At 40.1% G+C, this 26,389-nt stretch overlaps 1 protein-coding gene across 2 annotated transcripts in view; it reads left to right on the forward strand.

Moving 5' to 3' along the window:
- The first annotated feature begins 9,965 nt into the window (after window positions 1-9,965).
- Window positions 9,966-26,389, forward strand: part of Ush2a (usherin) — a 668,288-nt gene continuing 651,864 nt past the window's right edge. For both annotated transcript variants that reach the window (XM_028760212.1, XM_028760216.1), the window contains exons 1-2: window positions 9,966-10,438; window positions 14,101-14,266. In XM_028760212.1, the coding sequence (XP_028616045.1) occupies window positions 9,966-10,438; window positions 14,101-14,266 (639 nt within the window). The remainder of the gene's footprint in view (window positions 10,439-14,100; window positions 14,267-26,389) is intronic.

Consider the following 26,389-nt stretch of genomic DNA (forward strand, 5'->3'; position numbering starts at 1 on the left):
GCTCGGTGGTTTAGCACATATGTCATTCTTCTACAAGACCAAGGTTTGAGTCCCTGCACCCACATAGTGGCTCACAACTATCTGTAACTCCACTTCCAGGAAATTTAATGTTCTCTTTTCTGGACTCCATAAACACCATCCAGACATGGGGTACATGGACATGCATGGAAACAAATCATTCATAAACATAAAATAATAAATAATCCACAGATGGAAGATCCCCTAGGGATGATGGGGTAGATAGACAAGCATGGACTGATGTCTACCAGCTGTGCCTTTGGGTCCAAGCACAGACTTCCTTTCTTTTCCTTGAGTCAAAGGGGAGCCTTTGTAGTTTAAATTTTAAATCATGGGGGATGGGGCTGGAGAAATGGCTTAGCAGTTAAGGGAATTTGTTTCTTTTGTGGAGGACCCAGGTTTAGTATCCAGAACCCACATGGCAGCTCACAACTATCTGTAATTTTAGTTTCCACCTTCTTCATGCCCTGCAAACACCAGTCACATCCAGAGTGCACATACATACATGCAGGCAAAATACCCATACACATAAAATAATCCTTTTAAAATTTTTGAATGAATATATAGATATATAGATATATATGTACATGTGTATATATATATGTATATATATGAATATATAATATTGGTGAGTAGGTAAGTTTGAACCCAAGAAAGTTGCTTCTGACAGCAAACGTTGCTGTTGATATGAACAGGAGTATTCTGGCTTTCCAGTAAGCACAGGATCCAGGTGACCCCATACCATGGACTTTCTGTCTAAATCCAAAGGAAATGGAGACAAAGACCTGAACAGACCTTGGTACATCTGTGCTTTTATTCACCCCCTTTGAATTAGTGAAGATTAAACAGTAACATTTGTGATGTTTACTGTTGGTGTTTCTTGTAATAGGTCAGAATATCATTTGCTTATAGCTTTTTTTGAAAAAGTTGAGTAGCAAATTTAAGCTTTTAAAATCACCAGTTTTTGGTCAAGATATGACAGATTGGGAATAATTAGAAGATATCGAGCCAAAAGTACTCTTTTAGCTTTAAAGTAATGGCTAAAGAAAATAATGTTAAGGGAAATAAATACTAATATTACTAACCTGATTTTCTTTAAAAAATAAATAAAAGAAAGAAAATGTATGTGCTTTAAAAAAAGCAGTGTACTGTGGTAATTTGGTGGCTGATTTACAACTTCTCTTAAAAGTTTTTGAACAAGGAGAAGCAAGGTAAAATAAATATATGCTATAATACCTTATGTTGATTTCATAATAATATGCTACTAAGTATGTATATAGTCTTCATTTAATTTTGTCTTTCTTCACCTCTCTTCCTGGCTTGGTCAGTCACATTGAAGACCTCTGATGTTTGCATTGACAGTAAAGAAAAGAGAATGACTGGGCAGAGATGACAGTAGCTTAAAACCCAAGTGTCACAAACTCTACTAGTCACAGTATGCACAGTATGCTGTGTGCGTGGATTTTTTCCCTTCATTCCAGAGGTAAAAATCACTAGAATGTATTTTCTCAAATTTCATTAGGACAAGGTTCAAGGGCTTGAGAGACGGCTCCATGATTAAAATTTGCTGTTTTTGCAGAAGATTCAATCCTGATTCCCAGCATGAGGTTAAATGGCTTACATCTGCCTATTGCTCTAGTTCCAGGGTATCTGACACCTTCTTCTGGACTCACATGTACACACCCTATCCCTAACTCATAACTTAAAATACACAGAAGAGTGAGTTCAGTCTATGTATGAATCATGATCCCATGAAACGCTGACTTTAGAAAGCATGCTTTTTGGACTTAGCCTTTTGCAAATATTTATTTCTCCAGGGGCCCCTTCAGTGGCTTCTTTCCTGCTTCCTTCTAGAGTTCCCCATACCTGTGAACCCTAAGTTTTCCCTTCTGAGAGCTCATAGAGTTACTGAGACTTTTTCTTGCCCTTTTGTATTGCATCTTTCTCCAAAGTTCAATAAAGGATGTAGAGTGTGTAGTCCACCACAGACTTTGCAACCCAAGGATGTGTTACTGTGGAATTCTGTGCCATTCATCCACATATCCATCAAGTTAACACATTATTAGCTACAAACAACATGTTGGCATTGACTGGACACAGTGTCCCTTTCTTTGAGCCACTGAGCATAATTCAAGTCCCAAAGTTATTCCTCAGGTGGTTTCTCTCTGAAGATCATCTTCTCCACCCAGTGGGACATCTGTCTGTGACTCATATATGTCTTCTTTCTTTCATTCTAAGAGTTCTAGATGGACTATTTGCAGACCATCATAGCTCTTAATATTCTATTGTCCAGTCCTACAACCACAAGGATTTTCTTTTCTGCATTGTGAAACATCTGGTCATGCTCTATTCTTACTACACACCACAAATCAGATAGTTTTATTCAGGTATGAAGAGTTTTACAATCCCTGTAGTGGTACTTTAAGCTAAAATTACCATTGATTTATTGGCCCCTATATAAAGTGATTCCCTTATCACCAATAACTTCAGTCTCATCAAGTACTTACTCAACGCTTTGCTTTGGCCCTCACTTTCACAGCCTTTTAGCTTTTTTCCTGGTGATATTTTAAAGTGTATTCTGATCTTGTTCTAGCACAAGAGGACTAGAGGCAGCTGAGCACCCTTGAATCCATAGGTGCTGTGTCTGTGAATCTCAAACAAATGATGATTTCCCATCTCTTCCTGAGATAAAATCCTCTATTACTTTTTAAAGCAAAATACTGAATCCAGAATTCAAGAATTCTACCAGGCTTAGTACTAATTCATCGTTCAGTAAGTGCACTGGCTGGTCTTTTGTCACTTGACATGCAAACTAGTTATCTGAAAAAAAGCAACCTCAGTTGAGAAGATACCTACATAAGATACAGTTGTGGGACACTTTTACAATTAGTTATTGAAGGAAGGGGGCCCAGCACATTGTGGGTGGTGCCATCCTTGGGCTGGTGGTTCAGGGTTTTAGATGAAAGAAGGCTGAGCAAATCAAGAGAAGAAAGCCAGGAAGCAGCACCATGGCCTCTGCATCAGCTCCTGCCTCTAGGTTCCTTCATTGTGTGAGTTCCTGTCCTGATTTCCATCCATGATGAACAGAAATATGGAGGAGTATGACAATAATCTCTTTCCTCCCCAACTTGTATTTTGGTCATGGTGTTTTGTTGCACCAGTAGAAACCCTGACTAAGAGTATAAGCATCTTCAGTATATCAGTGTTTTTCTACACAGTCACCTTCATGGTGTGTAGGGAAAACATTTAGAATACGTCAACATGCCTAATAGTTCATTCTCTGAGACTGCTTTCATTGCAGAGAATCTTTTGTGTAGAAATTTAGACAAACCTTCATTTGCATCTTATTTTTCTTCCTAAATAGTAAATTTAAGACTTCAATAAATTATTCACCATCCAAGCTTCAGTCTCTTCATATACAAAATCATGATAATTGATCATTGTTTAAAGTTTCTTGTTGTCTCTTGAGATAGTGTCTCAATATGTAGCCCTGGCTGGTCTAAATATGTAGACCAGGTTAGGCTCACATTCATAGAGATCTGCCTGCTTCTGCCTCCCAGTGCTGGGATTAGAGGTGTGAACTACCACACTTGGCCTGTTGAAACTTTTGTAAAGATTAATGAGATAGTATCTCAAATGTGAAGCTTAGCACCCTGTGCCCTCAGCTAGTATTCTCAGCATGGCTGTGAGCTTGAAAACATAACTCATAAACTCCTGGTTCACAACTCCTTTCCTTGGGAACATTTTGACTTCCCATGGTAATCTGATGTGCTCATGTGTGTGGGATGGGGTAGAAGCTATACTCCTCTGGTCATCCAGGGCAGGGTTTGTCTCAAATAACAACAATAAGGTTACATTTCTCATTGCGGGGATGCACTATAGTTTCTACCTCAGTGAAGTAACTTCTCAAGTTAGGTATTCAAGCTGTAATGACACTGCTAATACTTGCTCATTTTCTTGTTCTAAAAACTGCAGAAAATCTGTTACTAAGCCCTCATTACTCCAGTTGCTTGCCTTATCTTGATCATCTTTTGGAGGGAGGCCTTTGCTTTTTTGAATTCCCAAATCACACCCCAGGGTGGGTATGTTTCTCTGAAATTCTCAACAGCAGAAGTTTTTCAAATTTTATTTTTTTCTCATTTTGGCAATAACTAGATGTTTGGAGCAGAGGATCCAAGTATAAACAGAAATTCACATGTGTTTAATGGCCACTTGTGCAGTTGGGCGTTTACTTTAAACAAAACTTTTGGGAGCCTGTGTCAGGGCTGTAGCAGCCAAGGAGGAAAATTTCCCTTCCATTTGTCATGTCCTGTTGGTGATCCCGCAGCATCAGATCCTAGGGCACTTGGGAGTTTGACTTTTTGAATGAGGGATGCTTGGTTGACCACAAGCTAGCTCAGGGAATAGTACAGAAATCGAGTTGGAGAGAATTATTGGAAGAGTTTAGTGTTGGTGTGGCATCACATGACTCCCCTCTCAGTTGGAACAACTCTTGTCTTATGTTTGGGTTGTCTCCTAAGCAGAATCACTTTTGTTTCCACATTTGTCTTATGTTCCCTTTCACACTAAAGGGAACACACTAAGATATTTTATACAACAGCTATGTCTCTCAAATGGATCAATTATCTCCAATTATCAATACTGCCCCCTGCATACTTAGCTATGTTTTTGAACCTTGAGTTCTCCTTCTGCTCACCCTCCCTCCCTTCTTTTCGGTTCTCTCTCTCTCTCTCTCTCTCTCTCTCTCTCTCTCTCTCTCTCTCACTCACTCTTTCTCTCTCTTGTTTTCCTTCCTTCCTTCCTTCCTTCCTTCCTTCCTTCCTTCCTTCCTTCCTTCCTTCCTTCTGCCTTTCCTTCCTTCCTTTTTTCCTCCCTTCCTCTCTTCCTCCCTTCCTTCTCTTTCTGTTAAAACACAGCATTCCCCCAAAACCCCCGGGGTTCAGACAACCTGTGCATCTTTGTTTGCTGAGCAGTCATACTATTCCAAGGGTCAGAGCTCTTTATAGAAACCTGACTCGTAATTATTGCTGATCACCTGTCTGGCTTGTGCTCAACCTCTCGGTCTGTGCTCTGCTTGCCTGCTGCCTTTCACTGTGTGTTGTTCTCATTTGCAGCCCCACACCCTCCTATTTATCCTGCTCAGCAGCCATTAACTCGCTGGCCTGTTCCTGTCCCTCACCGCTCCACAGCTGTTACCTTGCTGCCAGCCTCAGATCTAGAAAGCCACTCTTGAATTCACCTGCCAACCTAACTCTGGGTCCTTGCCCAGGCAGGGGAGAAAGAACGGACAAGAAGTAGATGGCCTGCCACATGCTATTGAAGGTATCACATTCTCCCTGCATCCAGGGCAGCCTGAAACATCAACACAAAGCTTTCATGCCTCAGAGGAACACAATCTTGGATCATCGCAGAGCCTGCATGGATGAGGGAGTAGAGCCACACGTGTTCAAACATTTCCAGCATGCTGACAGAATAGCCACGAGGACCTAGACGCTAAGTAAAACAAAACAAAAGCCAAAGGCTCCGGAATTACCAACAATATGCTTTATGGTAACTTGAAAATGTTCCGAAAAATCTGAAAATCCGATAATCTACATCGGAGTTGTGGGTCTGCAGAGTATTTGTCTCAGGGGATAACATTGTCCAAACTCTGTCTCTGCACTCAGGTAATTGTCTTATTTATAAACTCTCCCAAGGTCCACATTCATGTCTACATTGTCTACTTTCAGGAAACCACCAATGACTGGAGCTATGCAGAGCCAATATTCCTGCATACAGCACCCAGTCTAGATGACTCTGGCCTGTCTCTTCTTGCTTGTGTGACAACTCCACCTACACTTCTCATTCTCTTGATGTATTTATGGAGCAATTTCCTCTGCTCAGTTTGTAGCATTGTCTCACAGATTAAACAGGTAACCCAGAAAAAGTATAGTACTACCATACAGCAATTGTCACACTGGGGATCACAGAGACATTAAGAGTGGTATTTCTCCTATGCCAGACGATGATATCTTGTGTGTGTACTGTTATTAAAAAAATGCATTAATTATACAAGCATTGTGTTATTGAAAGAGAGTGAGGACAGCAGTGAAATCCAGTCATTGCCTGAGCTCTTTACAGTTAACTGTTCAGCACACTTAGTACATGGATAACACTATTCCCATGTTTGTGGATGAGGAAGTTGAGACCTGAAGAGTTCTGAGTGGCCTATCCCAAAAAAGTGCAGCCAACAGCTGGGTGTGCCAGGACAACTGACTCTCTCTGTGACTGGCATTCCTAATGATGCATTCATCTTTCCTTTACAGTGGCGAATAGTAGGAGTCACACTTCTAACTTTAAACTACTAATTTGTATTATTTATTTATTATTATTAATTATTTTATTTACTTATATCCTAAATGTTGCTCCCCCTCCCAGTCTCCCCTTGCAGAGTTCTTTTTCCCCCTCTCCCTCCCCTTTGCATCTGAGAAGGTACCCTCCCCAGGAATCCCCCCTCCCTGGGACATCAAGTATCTACAGGATTAGGTACATCCTCTCCCACTAGGGCCAGACAAGGCAGTCAATCCTCTGCTACATATGTGCTGGGGCCTCAAATCAGCCCATGTATGCTCTTTGGATGGTGTCTTAGTCTCTGGGAGCTCCCAGGGGTCCAGGTTTGTTGATACTGTTGATCTTCCTGTGGGGTTGCCATTCCCTTCAGCTCCTTCAGTCCTTCCCCTAATTCTTCCATAGAGATCCCCAACCTACTCCAATGCTTGGCTCATCCATGGCTAGGATGTTGATACTATCTTTAAAATATTTGCCAACCTGTTGGGACCAACAGTGCTCTAGAGATTCTAGCCTATGGTGAGTCAATGGTTTACTCCAAACCCAATTTGGGGGTAAATTTCATTCACGAGCAAGAGCTAACTGTGTGGCACCTGAAATCTAAGCTCTTCCCTGTCTTCTTATATATGGGGAAATTTCTTCAGAGTTATATAAGTGAGCCACAATTTTCAGTAATATGTCAACAAAAAATGATTGTCATGACACTGTCTCCACATTAAGAAAAACAAGTGGGAGCATGCCCACAACGGTCACACATTTTCCCCCTTCCTGCTATGTGTGCTTTCTGAGAGGCGACTTTGCCATCCCACGTTGAGGAGTTCACCCCAAAATCTTTGGGCCATGAGCCTGCTCTGATCACTGGAACATTTGTACGTCAGATGCAGGCAGAGGCCAGGAGAGAACCTGTATATTACATTAATGGGAATTTTTCTACCATTATTGGAATGAGCTGAAAGCAGTGTTCAGTAGCTGTCAATCTGGTTGTCATCAAGCTCTCTGCTGGCTAGTCCACTCATGCTGGTCCAGGGTAGAGTGAGCCAGAAACAGACAGAAAGCTGGTAGAGGACTACTCATGCCTGCCTGCGTTTTCTGTGCACACAGAGCCTCTCTCCTTTCTCTATTCTTTTTCATATTTATTTCTCAGGCACTTACAGAAAGGTAAAACTATCGGTGTGTAATTCACTTGGGGCACAGCACAGGAGTGATTATACTAACCTGTAAAACTGAGACAATGAGCATGTCACTTCATTGTCTGCCTTTACAAATGACAAGCAGAGTGCCTCCCTGTGGAGCAGAGCTGCTAAGCCCTTGCTGTCTGTGTGAGTGTGGAAGAGGCTGCCGAGGCTGCAGCAGGGGATCCCTTCCCTTAACCACCACTACACTTACTGTATATTTAATATTATTGCTTTACTCATGTTTGTATGTTTCAGTTTGTGTGCATATGCATGCTGCATGCTGCTGCTGCTGCTGGGGTGTGTGTGTGTGTGTGTATGTGTGTGTGTGTGAGGGTAACTTCCAGGAGCCTGTTCTTTCCTTCCTTTTATGGTCTGTTCACTCAGGATGAAACCCAGGTCATCGGACTTGGAGACACTAGCCTTCGCTCACTGGGTTTGCCTGGAAACCAGCTGATGGCACACTCTATAGCCGTTCCCAATGATATGTTAGTTTACTGCACTGTGTACTGTGTCATTTTTAAGACTTATTTTCCAAAATCTACCTAAGTCCTTATAAATCAAAGTGTCTTTATAATTATAGTGCTTTTACACTCATTTTGTTTTTAATTTTTTCCATCTAAATAAAGCAGTGAGCCAAGAATGGAATTTTGACCAAAGGTGACATAATCTCAATGTTCTCATGGGGGAGGGGGGATGAAAAACAAGCAGGAAAAAGAGAAACAGGATTTTTCTCTAGTTGCCTTTTAATGAGAAACAACTTAGAAGCATCTACTTCTCAAGATTTTTGTAACTATAAAAGTTTACAGGGAACAAATTGACTCTTTGCTCTCCAGACCATCTCACATTTTTTAAAAGATGAGACTGACAGGCTACAAAGACTGTTGAATATTTTAAATGTAGTACGGTGTAATCCAGAGGACAGAAACAACAGTTTTGGATGTATTAAGAAGTCGACAAACACGGTGGCTGACATGTGCATACAAACTCAGGCATGAGCTTGCAGTTAGGTGACTACAATTCAGTAGTCCCGTCCGTCCCCTTGCTTCTCTGGTTGGTTTAGAGTCTGTGTTTTACAAACCCAGTGTTTAGAAGTACAAAGTGTATCTTGCCTAAAGTAGTCAAGCACAGTTAGAGCAGAATGTCCTGAGGTGAATAAAGACAAACAGAAACTTCCATCGACTGGCCAGCCTCATGCTGGCTCCTTCCTCCCTAAGAGAGAACATGTAGAACTACCCATGCAGTTGCTGTATTATAGAATCAGGTCTTTGTAATTAAAGCATCGCACAGAGTGAGCTCCATAAAAGCAAGAAAGAGGAGGGGCCTGGCAGGATATTATAGGATAAGGTGTACTGCTACTTTAAAAATTAAGCATGCATGCCCCACCTGACTCCCTCCCACTGACTAAGGTACCAGCTTGAAAGCTGGGACAGCTCAGTTGCTGAGGGGCCACCAAGCAGCCTGCACTGAGCTACAGGTAACCTTTTGAGCTGTGGGGAATAGTAACCTGAGTGCCAAGTCTTACTCGGGGGGCCTTCCTGTTGCTGGGGCCTATTTTCTAGAAGTAATGGGGAGGGGGGTTACAGCAGGGTTGCCAGGCAACATGGGACAGAGGTCCTGTCCAGGAGCTATTTCTCACACTGAGAGGACTGGTTGAAATGCAATAAAGAAATGGTAACACGGCTTATTTATCAATACAATTACTTACATGGTATTAGGAATCCATATTTAACCTCCAAATACAGAGTCATATGCGGAAACATTAACACAAATGGTTGATAAATATTAAGGCACAGGGCAAGCAGATGGTATTGAGTTTCTAATCAGCTTTGCTGTGAGCTTAAAGTAGCTGTGCAGGCTGGGATGAGGGGAAAGGCCTAGAGTGCTTAGCTAGCTCCACTTTGGGCAGATGCAAGTTAGCTCTGGTCACAACATATGGTGTTCGTGAAAAGAGCTAAAGGATGCTTTACTGCATTAATTAGAGTGGGTGGTGCCAATTCTCTGGGGTCAAGTAACAGCTCCAAGTAGCTCTAAGCCTCTACAATTCACAATCATATATAAATACATAAACTGATTGTCCTATAGATTGATGATCGTGGTTTGTTCAATAATGTTAAGATCTTGATCATATTTTTTGACTCTAAGTTGTGTGGTTCAGAATGGACTCTGAGAAGTTCGCCATTGTTTTCATAAGGGGCATAAAATCTTCATGCTCAGAATAACCTCTTGATTTCTTGTGTGTTATTCACCAGGCACCAGCTTCCACTCATGTTTCTCTCTAAGGACGTCTTTGCTCTTCCTTCCCTGTGAAAGTGTGTTTGCAGTCTCCTGAAGATGGAGAATCTCAGTACTCATGGGCCCAGCCTTTCCAGTGTTTCTGGTGAACAGAGCAAACCTGGATATTAATTTAGAAATGCTTCACCAGGTGAAGACTACTTTTTTGTAATCATGTATTACCTGGCTCTTGCACCGAACTTCCTGTGTCATGCCATTAAAACATTAATCCTTGCCTATTTGGCCTCAGTGTTGTTGGCTGCCTCGCAGGGCATTTTCCCAAGGCTGGAGAACGTGGGTGCTTTCAAGAAGGTATCCACTGTGCCGACCCACGCCACATGTGGATTCCCAGGCCCCAGCACCTTTTGTCTTAGCACAGTGGCTGCGGAGCGTGTACAATTGTGTACCGAGAGGCTGTGTATCCAGGACTGCCCCTACCGCTCTGCCTCTCCTCCCTATACTGCCCTCCTGGAAGGCCTCCGGAGCTGCATCCCCATAGACAACACTGATCTCCACCCTTACTCCAGATTCCACTCCATGAGCTTCATATTCGGAAGTCACAAGAACTGCCCCTCTCTACGTGCTCCGAGGCTGGCAGCAGAATTTACCTTAGCGGTATGGTTGAAGCCTGAGCAAGAAGGCACGATGTGAGTAACAACAGCTCTGTTTCCGGTTTTCCGTTGACCTAGAACCCCTGTGAAATGGGAAGTTGTGAAAATTGTTGCAAACTGAGCTCTGATCTAGGAAGTTAGGTAACAGTGCAGCTATGCAGCTGCGGGGGCCTACAGTTGAAGACCAGCTGCTTGCTATGCTAGCCTTTCCTTTTCCGGCTCTGTAATCTGAGTATTGTTTCCTGAAATGTTAACAAATCCATTGGAAATAGAAGTGGAAAACGAAAGTGTTGAAATAGTTGCACTGGGGGCACTATATCTGAACATAGGTCAAGTACATATGCAATTTATATTATTTATAACAGTTACATATAATATAACACACAATGGAATTATATATTGATAAATATCAATGATGGCAGAGTCATTTATTATTCATTCTTTTATTTCTCATAGACTAGCTGAACTTTTGGTCCTAGTCTTTGGAGGCCAGGCAAGTTTGCAGGCACAGGTGCCAGTAACAGAAATAATTGTTATGTTTGAAGTCTTGCTTGAGGCTTCTAGATACAAACTGTCCCTACTAGAAAATAAAAGTTTTGACTAGGCAGGTAGCTTTCTGAAGACCTAGGGCTGTTTTGCTTGTCTTTCTTCTCTCAATAAACATTTTACGTGATGAATGGAAGACGTTGAGTATTACAGTGGAACATGTGGAGAGCACCCCACCTCCTGCACAACGCAGTCTCTGACCCAGGGGGGTGTTCCAGTCCTCAGATTTGTTAGGACATTAGGTAAGCATGAGAAGTTCCCAAGAGCTGCCCTGCTGTTGAATCTGTTAAGGATGCTCTGGACATGATAAGGAAGAAAGCTTCCGTGTAACCAACTTTGGTTTGTGTAGTCACAAACTTTTCCTTCTTCTCTTTTCCTTCTTCTTTTCTCTCAGTGACAGTTGGCTATAGTCCCCTAAGTAATACAAGGCTTGTTTAGAAACATCAGCAACATTTTGACTGATCTTTATTTAATTTACTTTTTAAATTTTGCTATGTATATGATTGTGTGTGTGTGTGTGTGTCTGTGTGTGTGTGGTGCCTATAGAGGCCAGAGAGGGCTTTGGGGACTGTGGAGCTGCCGCAGTGGGTCCTAACAAGCCACCAGACATGGGTTTTGGGAAGTGCACACAGGTCCCTTGCATGAGCATCAAACACTCTTCGCCTTTGAATCTTTCTCTGGCTCCCATTAATCTGTGTTTGTTTTGGCCATTTTCTTGTGATGCGCGTTCTAGTAACTCCCACCCCATCTTTTGTCTCTTAGTAGTGTTGGGCACATGCCCTTGGGACATTTGCTTTGTAGGACTGTGTTAGGGCAGTATCTTAGAACCTATGAAACAACGAAAAATCTTGTCATCTCACGAGCAAATGTGACTTAAACATCTTAGGTACTTGCATTTCGTCTGCCAAGGGAAGGCTCATCATTTTACTTTTACATTTGTTTTAAGTGTGGAGTTAAAATAATTGCAGGCCATTATCTCTGTTTAAATCACTCACCCCTCCCTCACCAAAAAAAAAAAAAATGACTTTGCTATTTTACTGTTGGAAATGTCAGTAAATTGAAGCACTTGTCATGCCATCAGCATCCAGATTCTGAAAACACCTTTTCAGGTTTGCAAAGACATCTCTGTACCTAACGCCCCTTCCGTTGGCCTCCTTTCCTCATGATAAGATAAAGGGGCCATTCCTAGGGGTGCTGGCATGAGGTTTATAGTTTGGGGGGGGTCTGTTGCTTATATCAAGGTCATTTCATTCTTGACGCTAAAGTACCTATGGGAATTGGGGGAATTTGGGGGTGTTTGCTCCAGATAAGTAAAACAAACAAAACATGGATTATCCAATTACTGTGTATTCAGGAGCAGAATAAATCCAGTTCCTAAATATTTTACTACCTGCCTCCGTCTCACATTTATTATCTACCGAAGCTAGAGTGTTTACAAGCAAACAAAATAGCAAGGGAGATAATCAATAACATATTAAGAAAAGCATTTTCAGCAAGCTTGGGGAAATAAGTCTGCATTTGGTAAATACATTCCTGTGTAATGATTGAATTCTCACTTGTAGATTTTATACTCAAGACAAATGAACAAAGAAAAACTCTTAGACTAAAGGCCCAGAGAAACAGGATAATGGCAGGTTTTTTTTTCATGTCAGTAAATCACAAATATTCAATTACCGAAGCATTAAAAATAGCCTGCAGTAGAGTGTATGTATGTATGTATGTATGTATGTATGTATGTATGTATTCTAAAACCTTTTATCTAAAATTATTTGCCCTAATTAAAAATGCCTTATTTCATATCTTACCAAATGCAGACAAAAAGAATAGTAAGTTAGTGTCAATAATGGAGAGGCCAGTGCCCTGCATCTTACTCTGTTTTCCAACTTGGGACAAATATAGATGAAAGTGAAGCAAGGTTTTAAAATCCTCCGTGTGAGGATAATTTTGAAACATCTTTTATAGCAATTCTTGGGTGTCCCAATGTTACTTTTGCCTCTAGGATTCTCCTGACTGATTTTGATTACTTCTTTTTTGGCCGATGTGTGTGTGTGTGTGTGTGTGTGGGGTCTGTAGTATCTCTTATATCCTTCAGTCCTCAGAACCTGGGTGCTCTGATGGAAGGAGTCTCCTTCCTACTTAAATGGCAAAGTATGTTTAGTGAACAGGAAGAAACACAATGCTTAAAAGTCTTTGACCTGAGAAGAGGGTTTTGTGATCAGTGATGTATGTGGAAATGCCTGGCCTGAGAAGATGGCAGTCCGGTCAGGGAGGAGCCCTGGGATCTGAAAGGCATACCAGACAATCTGTAGAGAAGTGACCTTTGAAAAAGAATTCCAGTCAAGAAGTGTGTCACTCACCCATCACCTCAGCACCCAGGAGGTTGGGCCAGAAAGCCTACAAGATCAAAACCAGCTGGGGCTGTATAACAAAACCCAGTCTCTAAAGTAGCATAAGTGTGACTCAAGACTTAGGTCCTTCCTAAAAGTTGTTTTATGTCATCAAAATCCTACTTAATCTTATTCTTGGAGAGAATGCCTTCATCTGGAATCACTGCACCATGTCAGTGTCTCAGCTGGACTGTGGTCACGGAAGGTGGCCATCTTGCACACAATGTTTTTGGCTTCTGGCCAGTGCATGATAAAGAGGAAGAGATAGTGGTTGTTCCGGCTCTGTTTCATCCCAGGAATCAAATAGAGCAATTTTGACTTCAGGGCTAATAACTCAGAGCCTTCCATCGACTCCAAATTCATTTGACATTAAAAGAAGAAGGAAGATTTGCCCTGGTGACTCAATACCCATGTGGGACGTGGTGTGTCCTACCACTTCCTATAAAAGGAATAGCAGGAAACTAATGGGCCAGTAGCCTAAATGTTAGTTTTCCAGTAGGATGCAACTACTTTACTTTCCATCATGAATCTCTAATGAAGGATGTTGAGACTCTGGGGAAAATATTGTAAATAAGAATTCCATTTTTTTCTGAAGTAAAATGACTTCTGTTGGAATAATCGTTTCTAGTAGTGTAATGAGATTCAGTCACTTACTCATAGCACACCATTTTGGGTGGGTCTGGGGTCACTTTAACAAGGCAATACCACAGCTTGTCGTTTTGCTTGGATGCTGACCTTTTCTGTCTTTTCTGGTTGCTTCCTTAGGTGTGTGATAGAAAAGACAGTGGATGGAAAGATTGTGTTCAAAGTTACAATATCTGAGAAAGAGACCATGTTTTATTATCACACAGTAAATGGTTTGCAGCCTCCAATAAAAGTAATGACACCAGGGAGAATTCTTATGAAGAAATGGATTCATCTCAGTGTGCAGGTGAGTAAAATAAAAAATATTTAACATTTGGTTAAACACGGAGATCTGTCTTCCTGTCTTTTCCTTGAAATGGCACCTAGCCAGAGAAGCTGAAGCTGTCTCTAAATCCCAGGTCTATGTAAATGACAGCGAAGGAAGACAGATATTTCAATGACCTCATGGTGTATCTCATGATGTGTTAGCAGTTTCTCCCTCCTTAAGATGCTGTAAAACTCTCAGCCCCAGAGCTGAACAGTAATGATGCTTTGGGCACTAATCGCATGTCCAGAGAATTTCTGTTTTATTTGGTCCCTGCATTTTATGTTTAGATGTTAAGCCCTTTAGAATCCAACACTGATCTCACTAGTTGTGGCAGGCTTTAAATCCTTGCTCGGATCCTACAGCTGTCTTTCTCAGATAGTGTCTGTTGATGTGAATGGAACTTGGCTGTTGCATTAAATCGGTGACCTTAGAACTAGTGAACTTTGCACTTGAGGCACTCCGAAGGTGTTATATGATCATTGTTGCTGTCATCCACAGTTTGGAAGAACCTTCTGGGCCATCAGATGCTGAGATAGCTGTGAGATGTCTGACATTTGCAGTGTCTAGAATAGAGACAGACCTGCCTTTTGTTTCTTCAGGGCTTCCTGTGTCTCAGTACTGCCAAACCCACTCTTGCTTTTCAAACCAGAGGTAGAGTATGCTCCATTTCCCAGGAGGTGCTCCTGTATGGGCACTCACCCAGGGACCAGTAAAATTCCACCTCGAATTTTGTGGAAATGATCTTTGAATTCAAATACACATGCATGCACATGCACATACATACATATGTGTCTATACTTTAAACATATATTATGTATGTTTGTATATAAAGAAAGCAAGCATATACTGTGTATCCATATCTCTATCTATCTATCTATCTATCTATCTATCTATCTATCTATCTGTCTATCTTCAGCTATCTATCTAAATAGATGCCTGACTACTGCCCTGAATCAGGTACTAAATAGATTTCCCTAGGTGGTCCTGAGAATTCTTAATCTGATTTAAATTCAACATGATTCTTGATTATTTGAGAACATAATGTATGCACACTTGTTTTTTTTTCTGATTATAACTATTGAAAATATAATATTTTGGCCTAAGAGTGCATTACCAACCTCAAGAGGAAAATAAGTGAATGTGCATGTGTGCATACACACACACACAAACACACACACACACACACACACACCACACACACAACACACACACACCACGATTTTTGGCTAGAATTTGAGCTTTGTAAAAGTGGTTGACGAGGATCAGGGTTCTCTTGCATTTCTGTGTCACTGAGAAAAATGCAGAGAGTCGATCCCACCTAACATTGGCCCTGTAGTGAGAGCTGGACTCCATCCTGACAATCCTCAGTTGATAGTGATTCAGTAAATTAACAGATAGGGAACCACTTGCCTTATTTTTAGAAGATGCTCACTCTAACAATTGATTGGTGCAACCAAATTGGGCTCTAAATTTTAAAATGAGGACACAGGAAATTTTATATAAAGGAACTTCGCAGACAATGGCAAAACATCTGACTGTTTCTAGCAAATTTCGGTGTCTGCAACAATGAAGCGAATCTTTGTGATTGCCTTTGTTTTGACTGATCTGTGAAAGGGCAGGGCATTAACAGAGAGTAATACTTGAAAACTTTAAGAGGCAAGTTCCAAGTGCAAGGAGGTAGTTGCGTCTGAATGACTGTCCAGGAGCCCAGCCTTATAGGGACTCCACTGGAGTCACACCATCATTTTATGCATGCAGGTGAAGTCATCTGCCTCCTAGTTTAGATTTAAAAACATTTTGTGTTTAAATCTTCCCCCCTTTAAAGGGTAGCATACTGATGGCTTAAGAATTTTTATTTTTATATTTCATGGGTATGAATGGTTTGCCTGCATTTAGTTAAGTGTATAGTGTATGTGTATAGTGCTGAAGGAAACCAGAAGTGGGTATCAGATTTCCTAAAATTGGGGTCACAGGGGTTAAGAACCACCATGTGGGTGCTAGGAACTGAACCTCAGCCCTTGGAAGAGCATCAAGTTGTCCTAACTGCTGTGTCTTAACTCCACTTCTAGCATTGATGATTGAGTGAGGCTGCATATCGTTTAAAGTGTTTGTCTACTGAGGGACAAATTCTCCTTTCTGATTTATACATGTTTTTCTTTTTCTTTGTTTTAAATTTTTAATTGAGTTTTTGAGGCAGGGCCTTGACTGACAGCACAGACATTAAGCTATTGCCCAGACTGGCTGCAAATTGCCAGCCCCCTGCTTCTGTTTCCTAAGTGCTGAGATTACAAGCAAGTGCTGCTGTGCCTGGCTATTAAGTTTTTAGAATAAACTCACTGGACTCTAATTAAGTCACAAATGAAAACATCACACAGCCAGATTAATGATGCTGATTAAGCCCTTGCCCATTCCCAAATCCATACATGTCACTGAACCTCTCGCTGTCAGAATGGCCATTCTGAAGCTCCAGGCTTCTCTTAGGGTCTTAGACGTTCACTGTCAATTATATTTTTATTCACTTATTGACAACAAAAACCGAAAGCATAATTAGCTTTATATCCTCTTTCGTGACTGCTGTGTCAGTTTGTTACTATTCATAAATTATACAAAACACTGAACAGCACTGTAACATTGTTACACTTCCATGTGTGCATGCAACATGCTCTGATCATCTTTCCCCTTTTAACCGTTGGTCTTGTGTGTGTATACATGTATGCTTATATGTGCACTTGTTTGGTTTTTTTTGTTGTTGTTTTGTTTTTCGAGACAGGGTTTCTCTGTGTCACCCTGGCTGTCCTGGAACTCACTCTGTAGACCAGGCTGGCCTCGAACTCAGAAATCCGCCTGTCTCTGCCTCCCAAGTGCTGGGATTAAAGGCGTACGCCACCACCGCCCGGCTATATGTGCACTTGTGTGCATGGGTACAGGTATCCATGAGGGCCAGAGAAATGGATCAGATATCCTGTCCCATAACTCTCTCCACCTTATTCACTTGAGACAGGATCTCTCACTGAGCCAGGAGTTTGGCTATTGGCTAGCAAGCCTGAGTTATTAAATCTCATGTCTCCATTCCTGATAGCACACTGGGCCAGGTGCACAAAACCATGTCTAACGTTTTATGTAGGTGCTGGGGGTTTGGATGAAGACCCTCACACTTGCAGAGCAATCTTGCTTATCTATCCAAGGAGGTGTCTTCCCAAGTATCTCCATTTCCCGCTGGTGCTTCTAACATTGTGTCTTTTGATTTGTCTGTTTCATATTCTACATAGGACAGTGTAATATCTGTCTTTCTATTCACTTTTTAAAAAATGATGCAATTACACCATAATCTCAAAAATTACAAAAATTTTAGATAACAACCAAGTACCCACCATAAGAGAATAAAAACATAAAATAAAAAAAATCACACACACACACACACACATACACAAAAACACACACACACAATCAATCAACAACAAATTAGTATATATACACACACAACCAATCAACAACAAAACCATATATACACACATTTGTCAAAATGAATCAGAGGGGCTAAATACTATTGCAGGATTGGTTGGTAATACTAAAATGGATATTCGCCCCTCCTTCCCTGAGCTTAGCTGTCTTTTCAGCTTGCAGAGAGCAAAGACTAAGAGAAGCTCAGGCTTTCCCTTGTGTGCGATGCTTCCCCGAAAGTCACTGAGAATAGCTTGGAATACGAGCTGACTGGACTAGCTCTCTTTCCCTGCTCAGTAGCATAAGAAAATCAGCTTACTTGGCACACATTGGTCATTTCCCCAACCCCAGGACAAGCTAGCATGTAACTCTTCTGTTCCTCTGAATCCCAGATTTCTTGAAAAAGCCCACACAAAGTGACAGGACAACAAACCCACTGAACAGAAAGTGCTTCTGGACTTTCCACTAAACAGAACTGCTCTTTTTTTGTGACCTTGTCTCTGTGTGCATTTGTTCAGTCATGCCTAATCCCCTAGTCCTATTTAGCAGGCCCCAACCATTTCAAACCTTACCAGATATGCTCTTCAATGAGCTTTCCCCAGGGCTACACTGGGCCACATGGTAGATGTTGGCTAGGACAGCACAGTGCTATTTGTTATAGCTCCAAAGAAATGAAACTGAGAACATTTCTATCAAAGCACCACATGTAGTGAGACCTTCTCAGGATGGTACCCCATGACAGCAACATGTGTGTATGTGTGTATTTTCAGACACATGGGCATGTCTTAATCACTAGGTCACCCTGAAGCTACCAGCTCATGGGAGTTAGAGAACCTATGGATTCTGCATGTCTCTGTGTCAAGGTTTACATCCTCTCTCTAGATCCTTTACCTTCTTTGGGCTTCTCCTGGATGCTGAACCACCATGGGTTCCGTGCTCGCTCAGTACTTCCTGCCCTCTGTTCCAATGACCTGTGTTCAGAGGATTCATTTAGCATCCACTCCTCATGGACAAAATGAGAATATTGAGCAATGGAGACAACACGTCACCAAATATAATTAGTTCAGTCCCCAGGGCTCTGCAGAGTGAAGGGAGAGAAACATATCCTGAGAGTTATCCTCTGACCACATGCAACTTGCCTCTGGTCATCAAATGCATGCCATGGGATACACATGCACACATACAATGAATAAATTCATGATGTAAAAAGCAATTTAAGAACTCAGAATGTTAACTTCCCCAGAACATTTTTAAATGCTTTTAAATGATTAAATCCCTGGGCAATAAAGATACCAGGAAGGACCAGCCATAGGAAACAGAAAAAACCTAATATCCTAAATACACAGACTGTTCTAGTGATGGCTTCTAGTGATGGCTTTATCAGCATTTGTATGAAAGCCAGCATTTTGAGATAAGAACCACCAGAAAATGGGAAGTTTGTAAATTAATATTCATTCAGGGACTTCACTCTTAAATGGTTGCTGACTTAAATTTTGTTTTGGGGTTCAACGTATTGGTCAATTTAGATTGTGTAATAAAAATATATTAAACCATACTTTTTATACTGAAACTCATAAAATCAGTTCATAATTTCATTAAGCACCATAGGGATAATCTTTGTAGATCCTTAAGAGCTTAATATTCATATTGGATTTGTATATATTGTCATTACTATAAGATAGATCTTTTAAAGGTTTGGAATATATACAGGAATTTTATTGAGTATTGTGTTGTGGATTGGCAGGCACTACTGCTTGGAAGCATTTAGATGCCTGTCACTAGAAAGTACCTCCCTCCCACTCCTGAATCTCCTGTGAAAATGGTCTTTGCCATATAAGTGACTCACACACTTCACGGAACCTATAGCTTCAAGGGATCACCAGTAGAGTCTGTCTAGAAGCCATGCTGAATTACAGTAAGCCATGAGTTGCAACTGATGCAGTGTCAGGAGAGTGAAGTTTCGAGGTCTGTTTCAGCTACAGGGCTGTTCACATGGGCTCTGAGTACACCAACCAACTGAGTCCCAGAGGAGCCTAGCCATGGCGGTATGAAGAGGGGCAGCTTGATAACAAAGGATGGAGAAGATATCGGTAAATAAGCTTGAGCAGTCAGTAGGAGGGGTAGAGGGATTGTAGAGTCCTGGTTTCTTTGTGAAGTATGTTGTTTTGATTTACGTCTTCACTTTGAAAAAAAGAAAACTATTGAGAGCCTGGAAATAGACATGCAGTTCAAGAAACAATTTGTTAGACTAGATAAATGAGTATCCAGGCCTTGGCGTATCTATACATATATGCACAGTTAATAAGACTGTTTAAATGCCCCTGGTGACAGGGCCAGGGCATGGAACAGGGATGCTATGGAAGTTCCCTCAGGTTAAAATGCTGTCTAGCAATGTTCACAGGAGTTGTACCTTGACCCTCACCCCCATTTCAAGGTCTTTCAACCATATTGTTCCTGTAATAATTATTATTGATTATACTCATAACTTCATGTGCCTAGTCACATGAGCATGTGTGTGCGTTACACATCATCTCTTTTGGCGGAACCATCCCTAGTCATCTGGCTACCACCTAAATTAGTGGAATGTTGTTGGGTTATTCAGAGCAAAGTTTGAACAAGAACTTATGAAGTATTTGGAACAAGGAGTTAATGATTAGAATGATGTTTTTAGGTACGATTTGTGTATATAACATTAACCATCTTACACGGTTACATTGCAAATGCTAATTGAGGCTGTTCTGCATTGACTCAGGCTATTCTCATTGTAGAGTTCAGAAAAAGTGGGACCCTCAAGAGTTAGCACATCCTGTCCATTTTATTTTATTAAAATAAAATCCACGAATTACCATAAGGGCTGTAAAGATGGATCAGTGGTTAAGATAATTTCTTGGTCCTTCAGAGGACCAGAGTTTGATACCCAGAACTCACAGTGGGCAGCACACAATGTAATTCCTCAAGCTCAGGTGATCCTGTACCTTCTGTGATCTCAGAGGGCACCCATGCTGACACAGAAACATGCACATAAGTAAAAATGAAACATTTTAGTCACTAAATTGCCATAAAACCAAGTCATTTAAAAAATCTAAAGCATCATTTTTTAAAGTTCTGTGATCAATAAGAGTAAAATGTCACAGGAACTGAAAGGACCCGATTGTAACAGAAATATAATTTTGGTATGTTTGTAGGTATTCTCACATATTTGCAATGTATATATGTCTGTGTTATGTTTTACATATTTTTCATTCATAGAAAGAGTCTATGTACTTTGGAGCTGTATCTCTCATTTCTCTAAGTGGTTTAAATGTACAACTGGATTATTTTTATGTAAAGTACCACTTATCAGTTCTATGCATAAGTTAGTGCTAAGGGGATGGCTCAGTGTGTAACGGTATTTATCACCTAGCCCAAGGTTGATCCCCAGAACCCACATGATGGATGGAGAGAACTGACCCATGTAAGTTGTCATCTAATATCCACACTTGACTTATGATATACATACATGTGTGTACATGCACATACACACAATGTTTCAAAAGGAAAGAAAAATAACACAAGGGCTTACCAAACTATTACGTCTTACGTGATTACATCTACTCAGCCTTTGCATGGTTCAGCTATATAATGGCATGCTTGATATAGTTTTGGTTGAAACTATATAGCACATTTTAAATTTTGATCTTTTACTGAATAGCAATATATGATACATATTTTCTTGGGATGCTAGGCAGTTATAGTGAGCTGAAGCTTCCAGTTATTCATAGGATTCTAAGAGTAACCCGTACATATTCCCCAGTGACCTGTGTACCACAACCATCATGACTGAACGAATGCATCCTCACCAGGACTCACACTCTTTCCACCTGGAGTCTGAATTGCTAAACCTACTGTAACTGGAATATCTGCATTTTCAGAGTTCATATGCATGCAGTAGGATACATTCAACCAAGCTGTTACATAGAGAATAAACGTTCCACATACACAACAGGCCTTGTCAATGCCCTTTAGGACAGGGAATGCGTTGTATGTCAGAGATGCAGAAGCCAGTGCCTTGAGCACAGCAGGCAGACTATAATGCATGGTGTGAAATGAAGAATAGTAGAGAGACGAGACTGTATATTAAGCATCATTGAACAGGCTGCAGTATCTTAAGCAAGAATCTGTAGATATGGTGGGAAGTGTACAGTGATGGAGAGTTAGGGGTTGAAGAAAGATGTATATGCTGTGGGTAGATTACATTTTGCTAAGCACTACTTGACTATAGAGACAGGGAACAAGTTATCCTGAAAGCAAGGGTGAAGGCAGGCCACAGTAGCCCAGCTGAAACAGTGCTAGGTAATTGAAAGAGTCAATGATTCTTATGTTGAGAACAATTTAGTTACAAAAATTACAACCTTTGTAGATAGAAAGAATGTAGAGTTGACAGATCCTGGTATTCTGGTGTGTGATTCATTGATAGAAAGGAGGTAGAGTTGATGCAGCTTGGTATTCTGGTATGTGTACTTTTATGAAGTCTAATTTATCCAAATAGAAGCCCCAGAAATTAGTCATGCTTGTGATGCATAGCACAAGCTGGGTCTCAGTTCTGAGCCATAATTTCCATCTTTGGAAGTAATTAGCATTAACAAGAAACTAACATTCCCCACGGACATAGTCCACCATGGCTTTACTGGCCTAAAATAAGGCCCGTGTGTTATTTCTTTCCGCCTTGATGATCTTAGAAGATTGTAAGAAAATAAGGCATCTAGAACCCAATGCAAGGCATTACCAACTTTAAGTCAGGAATGTTGGGAAAAGTGCCTAAAGAAAAGGTCACATTAGTTAATTCTTAAAGTCTAATAGGCTTTTGGTTGGTATAGAAGAGGGAAACAGAAAATTCTGTCCAGAAGAAAGAAGGGAGTGAACCATGGAAACTCAAGATGGTGAAAGGTATCAGTGAGAGATACTGAGTTACTTAGAAGTATGTCATGGTGTCAAGGAAAAAAAAGCTAGAGAAAACTAGCTCAGACACTCAGGCAATAAAGAATTTTTTTGGGGGGGGATATCTCTTTTGATGCATAACTTATATTTTTATTAATGGATTCTAAACGTGTAATAATTTTTATGATATTGTATTGCCATTATTAACATTATAAATACATGGACTATATTAGGTACACATTCAAAATAGTCTTGTTTAGCTCATGTGCATAAGAGAACAGCACAAGGCCCACTGTAGTGTTTACCTTGATAAGTTTGAATGTCATCAAGATAATATTTTACAGCAAAGACACGAGACCAATGAGATAATTTCTACTGGGACACTTCTAATCAAGACATACAGAAAGCCATGAATAAATTAACATTTAAACCTAGAAACTGATATTTGAAGATGAACTTACCTATTTATTTCTGTAAGAGAATGGCTAGCCCTCAACGATAGCTATAAAATATATATAATATATATAAAAGAAATATATACAAATATCATGCTCTATGTTGATTCTGTATGGCACTAAAACTGAAATTTGCAATAAAAAAGTGTTTTTCTGTGTCTACTTAGGTTTTTTTTATTAAACAATGTCTAGTCTTGAAAATGCCACCATGGCGATTCTGTCAAATTTATAATGGTTCACATCCGATGATGGTGCTGCTTAAACCCGTTCAGCGAATGGAATTGCCACTCTGAGCATCTTCCCCTAAAAGCCAAGTATAATAAGACTTGGGTGATTTTTGCTCTTTTGTGGGTAGTTGTTTTTGTGCCCAAAGGGCTAAGTGATGCCATCAGTTGTACATCACTAGGCATAGCAGTGTGCACACCCCCCAGGGCAGAATTGGGCTCATGGCATGCAGCATTTCACAAAAGAATAGAAACTACGGATGTTCTTAAACATAGACTTGAATAGTTTTATTTCCTTGTCTATTTTCTTTGGTATTTCTCTCTTAAATACAATATTCTAAATTATTCAAGGTTCCTATATGAGTTGTATTCAAGGCTAAGGGAAAACAATTTTAGAAGACATGTTTCCAAGAATAAAAAAGTTGTAATAGTCAACCTACTTTCAAGTGATCTATTTGTAAATTAATGAGTACTTATAATGGGTATAGAACTTTCATCCTTTTTCCTCCAAATCAAAAGATAATATGACTCTGAACTGTATGTTTGACAAGTAGAAAAATAAATAGATATCTTTTATTTGTGCTCAGTATTCAATTGCTTTTATCATAGGGATTGGAGAAAGGTAGAAAGGGGCAGAAACCCTGTAACTTAAAATAGGGCTCAAGAGCAAAGCACATGGCCATGAAGAGAAGCTCAGGAACCTGAGGATGAGGGCCAACTGCTCATACCTACACAAGCATGGGGGAAGGAACCAAGAGAGCTTTGACTACATGTGTATGCTGTGTAATTTACAGCTGACTTCTGGGAAAGGAGTCCCTTGTGTTGTTCTAGTTATTTGGCAAGAGTGTTCCATACAAATAATTTGGAGGTATTTTTTGCCTCAGTAATTTTACAGGAAACCATTGAATTCAATGTTTGGGTTAAAAATGAGACACAGAAAAGGACAGTTGAAGGGATGAGCTACAAGTGAGGTGAATTATGCAACCTCACTTTTTTGTGTGGACAAATACTGACCCCTGTGAATAAATTCATTCCAACACTTCCCAGGATCAGACAGAACACATCAAAATGTGTGGAAGAAAGGCTCTGACCAATATTAAAGTGACACATGTCATGAGAATATCTGAAAACCTAGGGGCTCAGAGTTTGAAGTGTAGATCTTGCATAGATAGTACTTCTCTGTGTTTTTATTGATTGCTACTTTGATCATATATATTTATGATATACATCATGATAATTTGCTACATGTATCCAGTGGATGAAAATGAATTGTGGTAATTAGCATCTTGGTTTCTTAATAATTCAATTAACATAATTCTCTGTATTTTTGAACTGGAGTGTGATGTTTCAATGAATGCATACAATATGTGCAGGTCAAATTGGGATGCTAACATTTTCATCTCATGTTTGCTATGAATTAAAATTTGAGCCCCTCTCCTCATTACACAAAGCATGGTAGGTTATTGTGGACTTAGTCACCGCACTGTGCTGTAGAGTACTCGGACATGGTACTTCTATCAAGCTGCCGTTGATTTCGTAGCCCTTCCTTCCACTATCCCTCTGCCATTTCCAATACTAGTGATGACTGTTTCATATTCAGATCTCAATCTTGAGTGTGGTGTTCTTGTGTCAGATTTGTTTCACTTAGCATGATGTCTTATAGTTCCATTAATTTTACTACAATTTTTCAAGTATTAGGAGATTTTCATTGAACATGAAATACCACATTTATAATGTCCATATCTTGATGGATGTCTAGGTTGACTGTGTATAACATACCCAGAAGTGAGATGGCTGGAATTTGCAATAATTCTATTTTGACTTTTGTGTGTGTGTGTGTGTGTGTGTGATATCTATTATATTCTCCGTAATGGCTTTAATAATCTACATTCTTACCAAAATTTTCAAGTTTTTTCTCACATTCTTCTCAATATTTGCTAGTTGTTTTAAAATATATCATAAACTAATGTCAATTATAGTAATCATATTATGCTAGCTAGAAAAAGACTCCCCTATTTTACTATATTTTGGTCAAATTATCCATCTGTATTCTGTTCCTCCTCCTCCCTACTCTTCCAGTGTCAAGTAACTTCTATCCTATTTTGCACATTCAGACATCAGATGAGAGTAGGCATGTTCAGGGTCATTAGGGCCATAGGCCTTAATATCTCTATATTATGAGATCAGTGTTGGTGTCTATTATGGATGGTTGAAAACATATGGCATATGTCTTTTCATTAGCTTATTTTATCTAGCACAGTATCATCCATTTCCATCCACACTGCTGCCAATCAGTTTAAAATTCATCCAATTGAGTAACATACAACCAACCATGTGCACATCTTCCCCATTTATTTAGAAACAGGCTGGATGATTCTCATTCTTGACCATTTGGAGTGGTAAATAAGGATAAGTGATAGAGCTTAATTTTTTTGACTTTCTATGTGGACAACTGTGCTATGTGAAATATAACATTGATTGTTCATCTATATTTTCCTGTTTCCCTTGTAGCCATGGCTAGGATCCTACAATTATATTGAAATACAATGGTATTTATTGTTCTTGTTCCTCATCTCCTCAGGGAAAGTAATTAAATATTTCATCACTGACTGTGATGCCAGCTGTAAGGACTTTTGTAGGCATCCCTGTCTGAATATATGAGATCTACCTTCTATTTTTTTAGCTTGAAATAGCATTAATATTATTGCATTTTAGATACATTTTATAAATATGATTTTTTGTTTAATATACACACTCACAAACTTTATAATGTATTCAACTGTCTAAATGTTAAAAGAACCCCACTCCTGGTAGAAAAATGATTGTAACTATTTTATTGGCTTTAAATTATACCCATTTCCTAAAGCCAATAGATGAGATGATACTGTAAAATCTGCCTAGACACAAACAGCAAAGATTTGGTGTTGATCTTTGTACATCTATCTTCAATTATGAGTTCTGGGTTTGTTAGAGGCTTCTCATTTCTATGTATAATCATTCAATCACATGGTTTCTCTTTAGCCTGTCAATGTGGTTGATGGCACTGATGGATTTTCAAATATTAT

Source organism: Grammomys surdaster, unplaced genomic scaffold (assembly GCF_004785775.1).
Source record: "Grammomys surdaster isolate TR1022 unplaced genomic scaffold, NIH_TR_1.0 130, whole genome shotgun sequence".
Lineage (NCBI taxonomy): Eukaryota > Metazoa > Chordata > Mammalia > Rodentia > Muridae > Grammomys > Grammomys surdaster.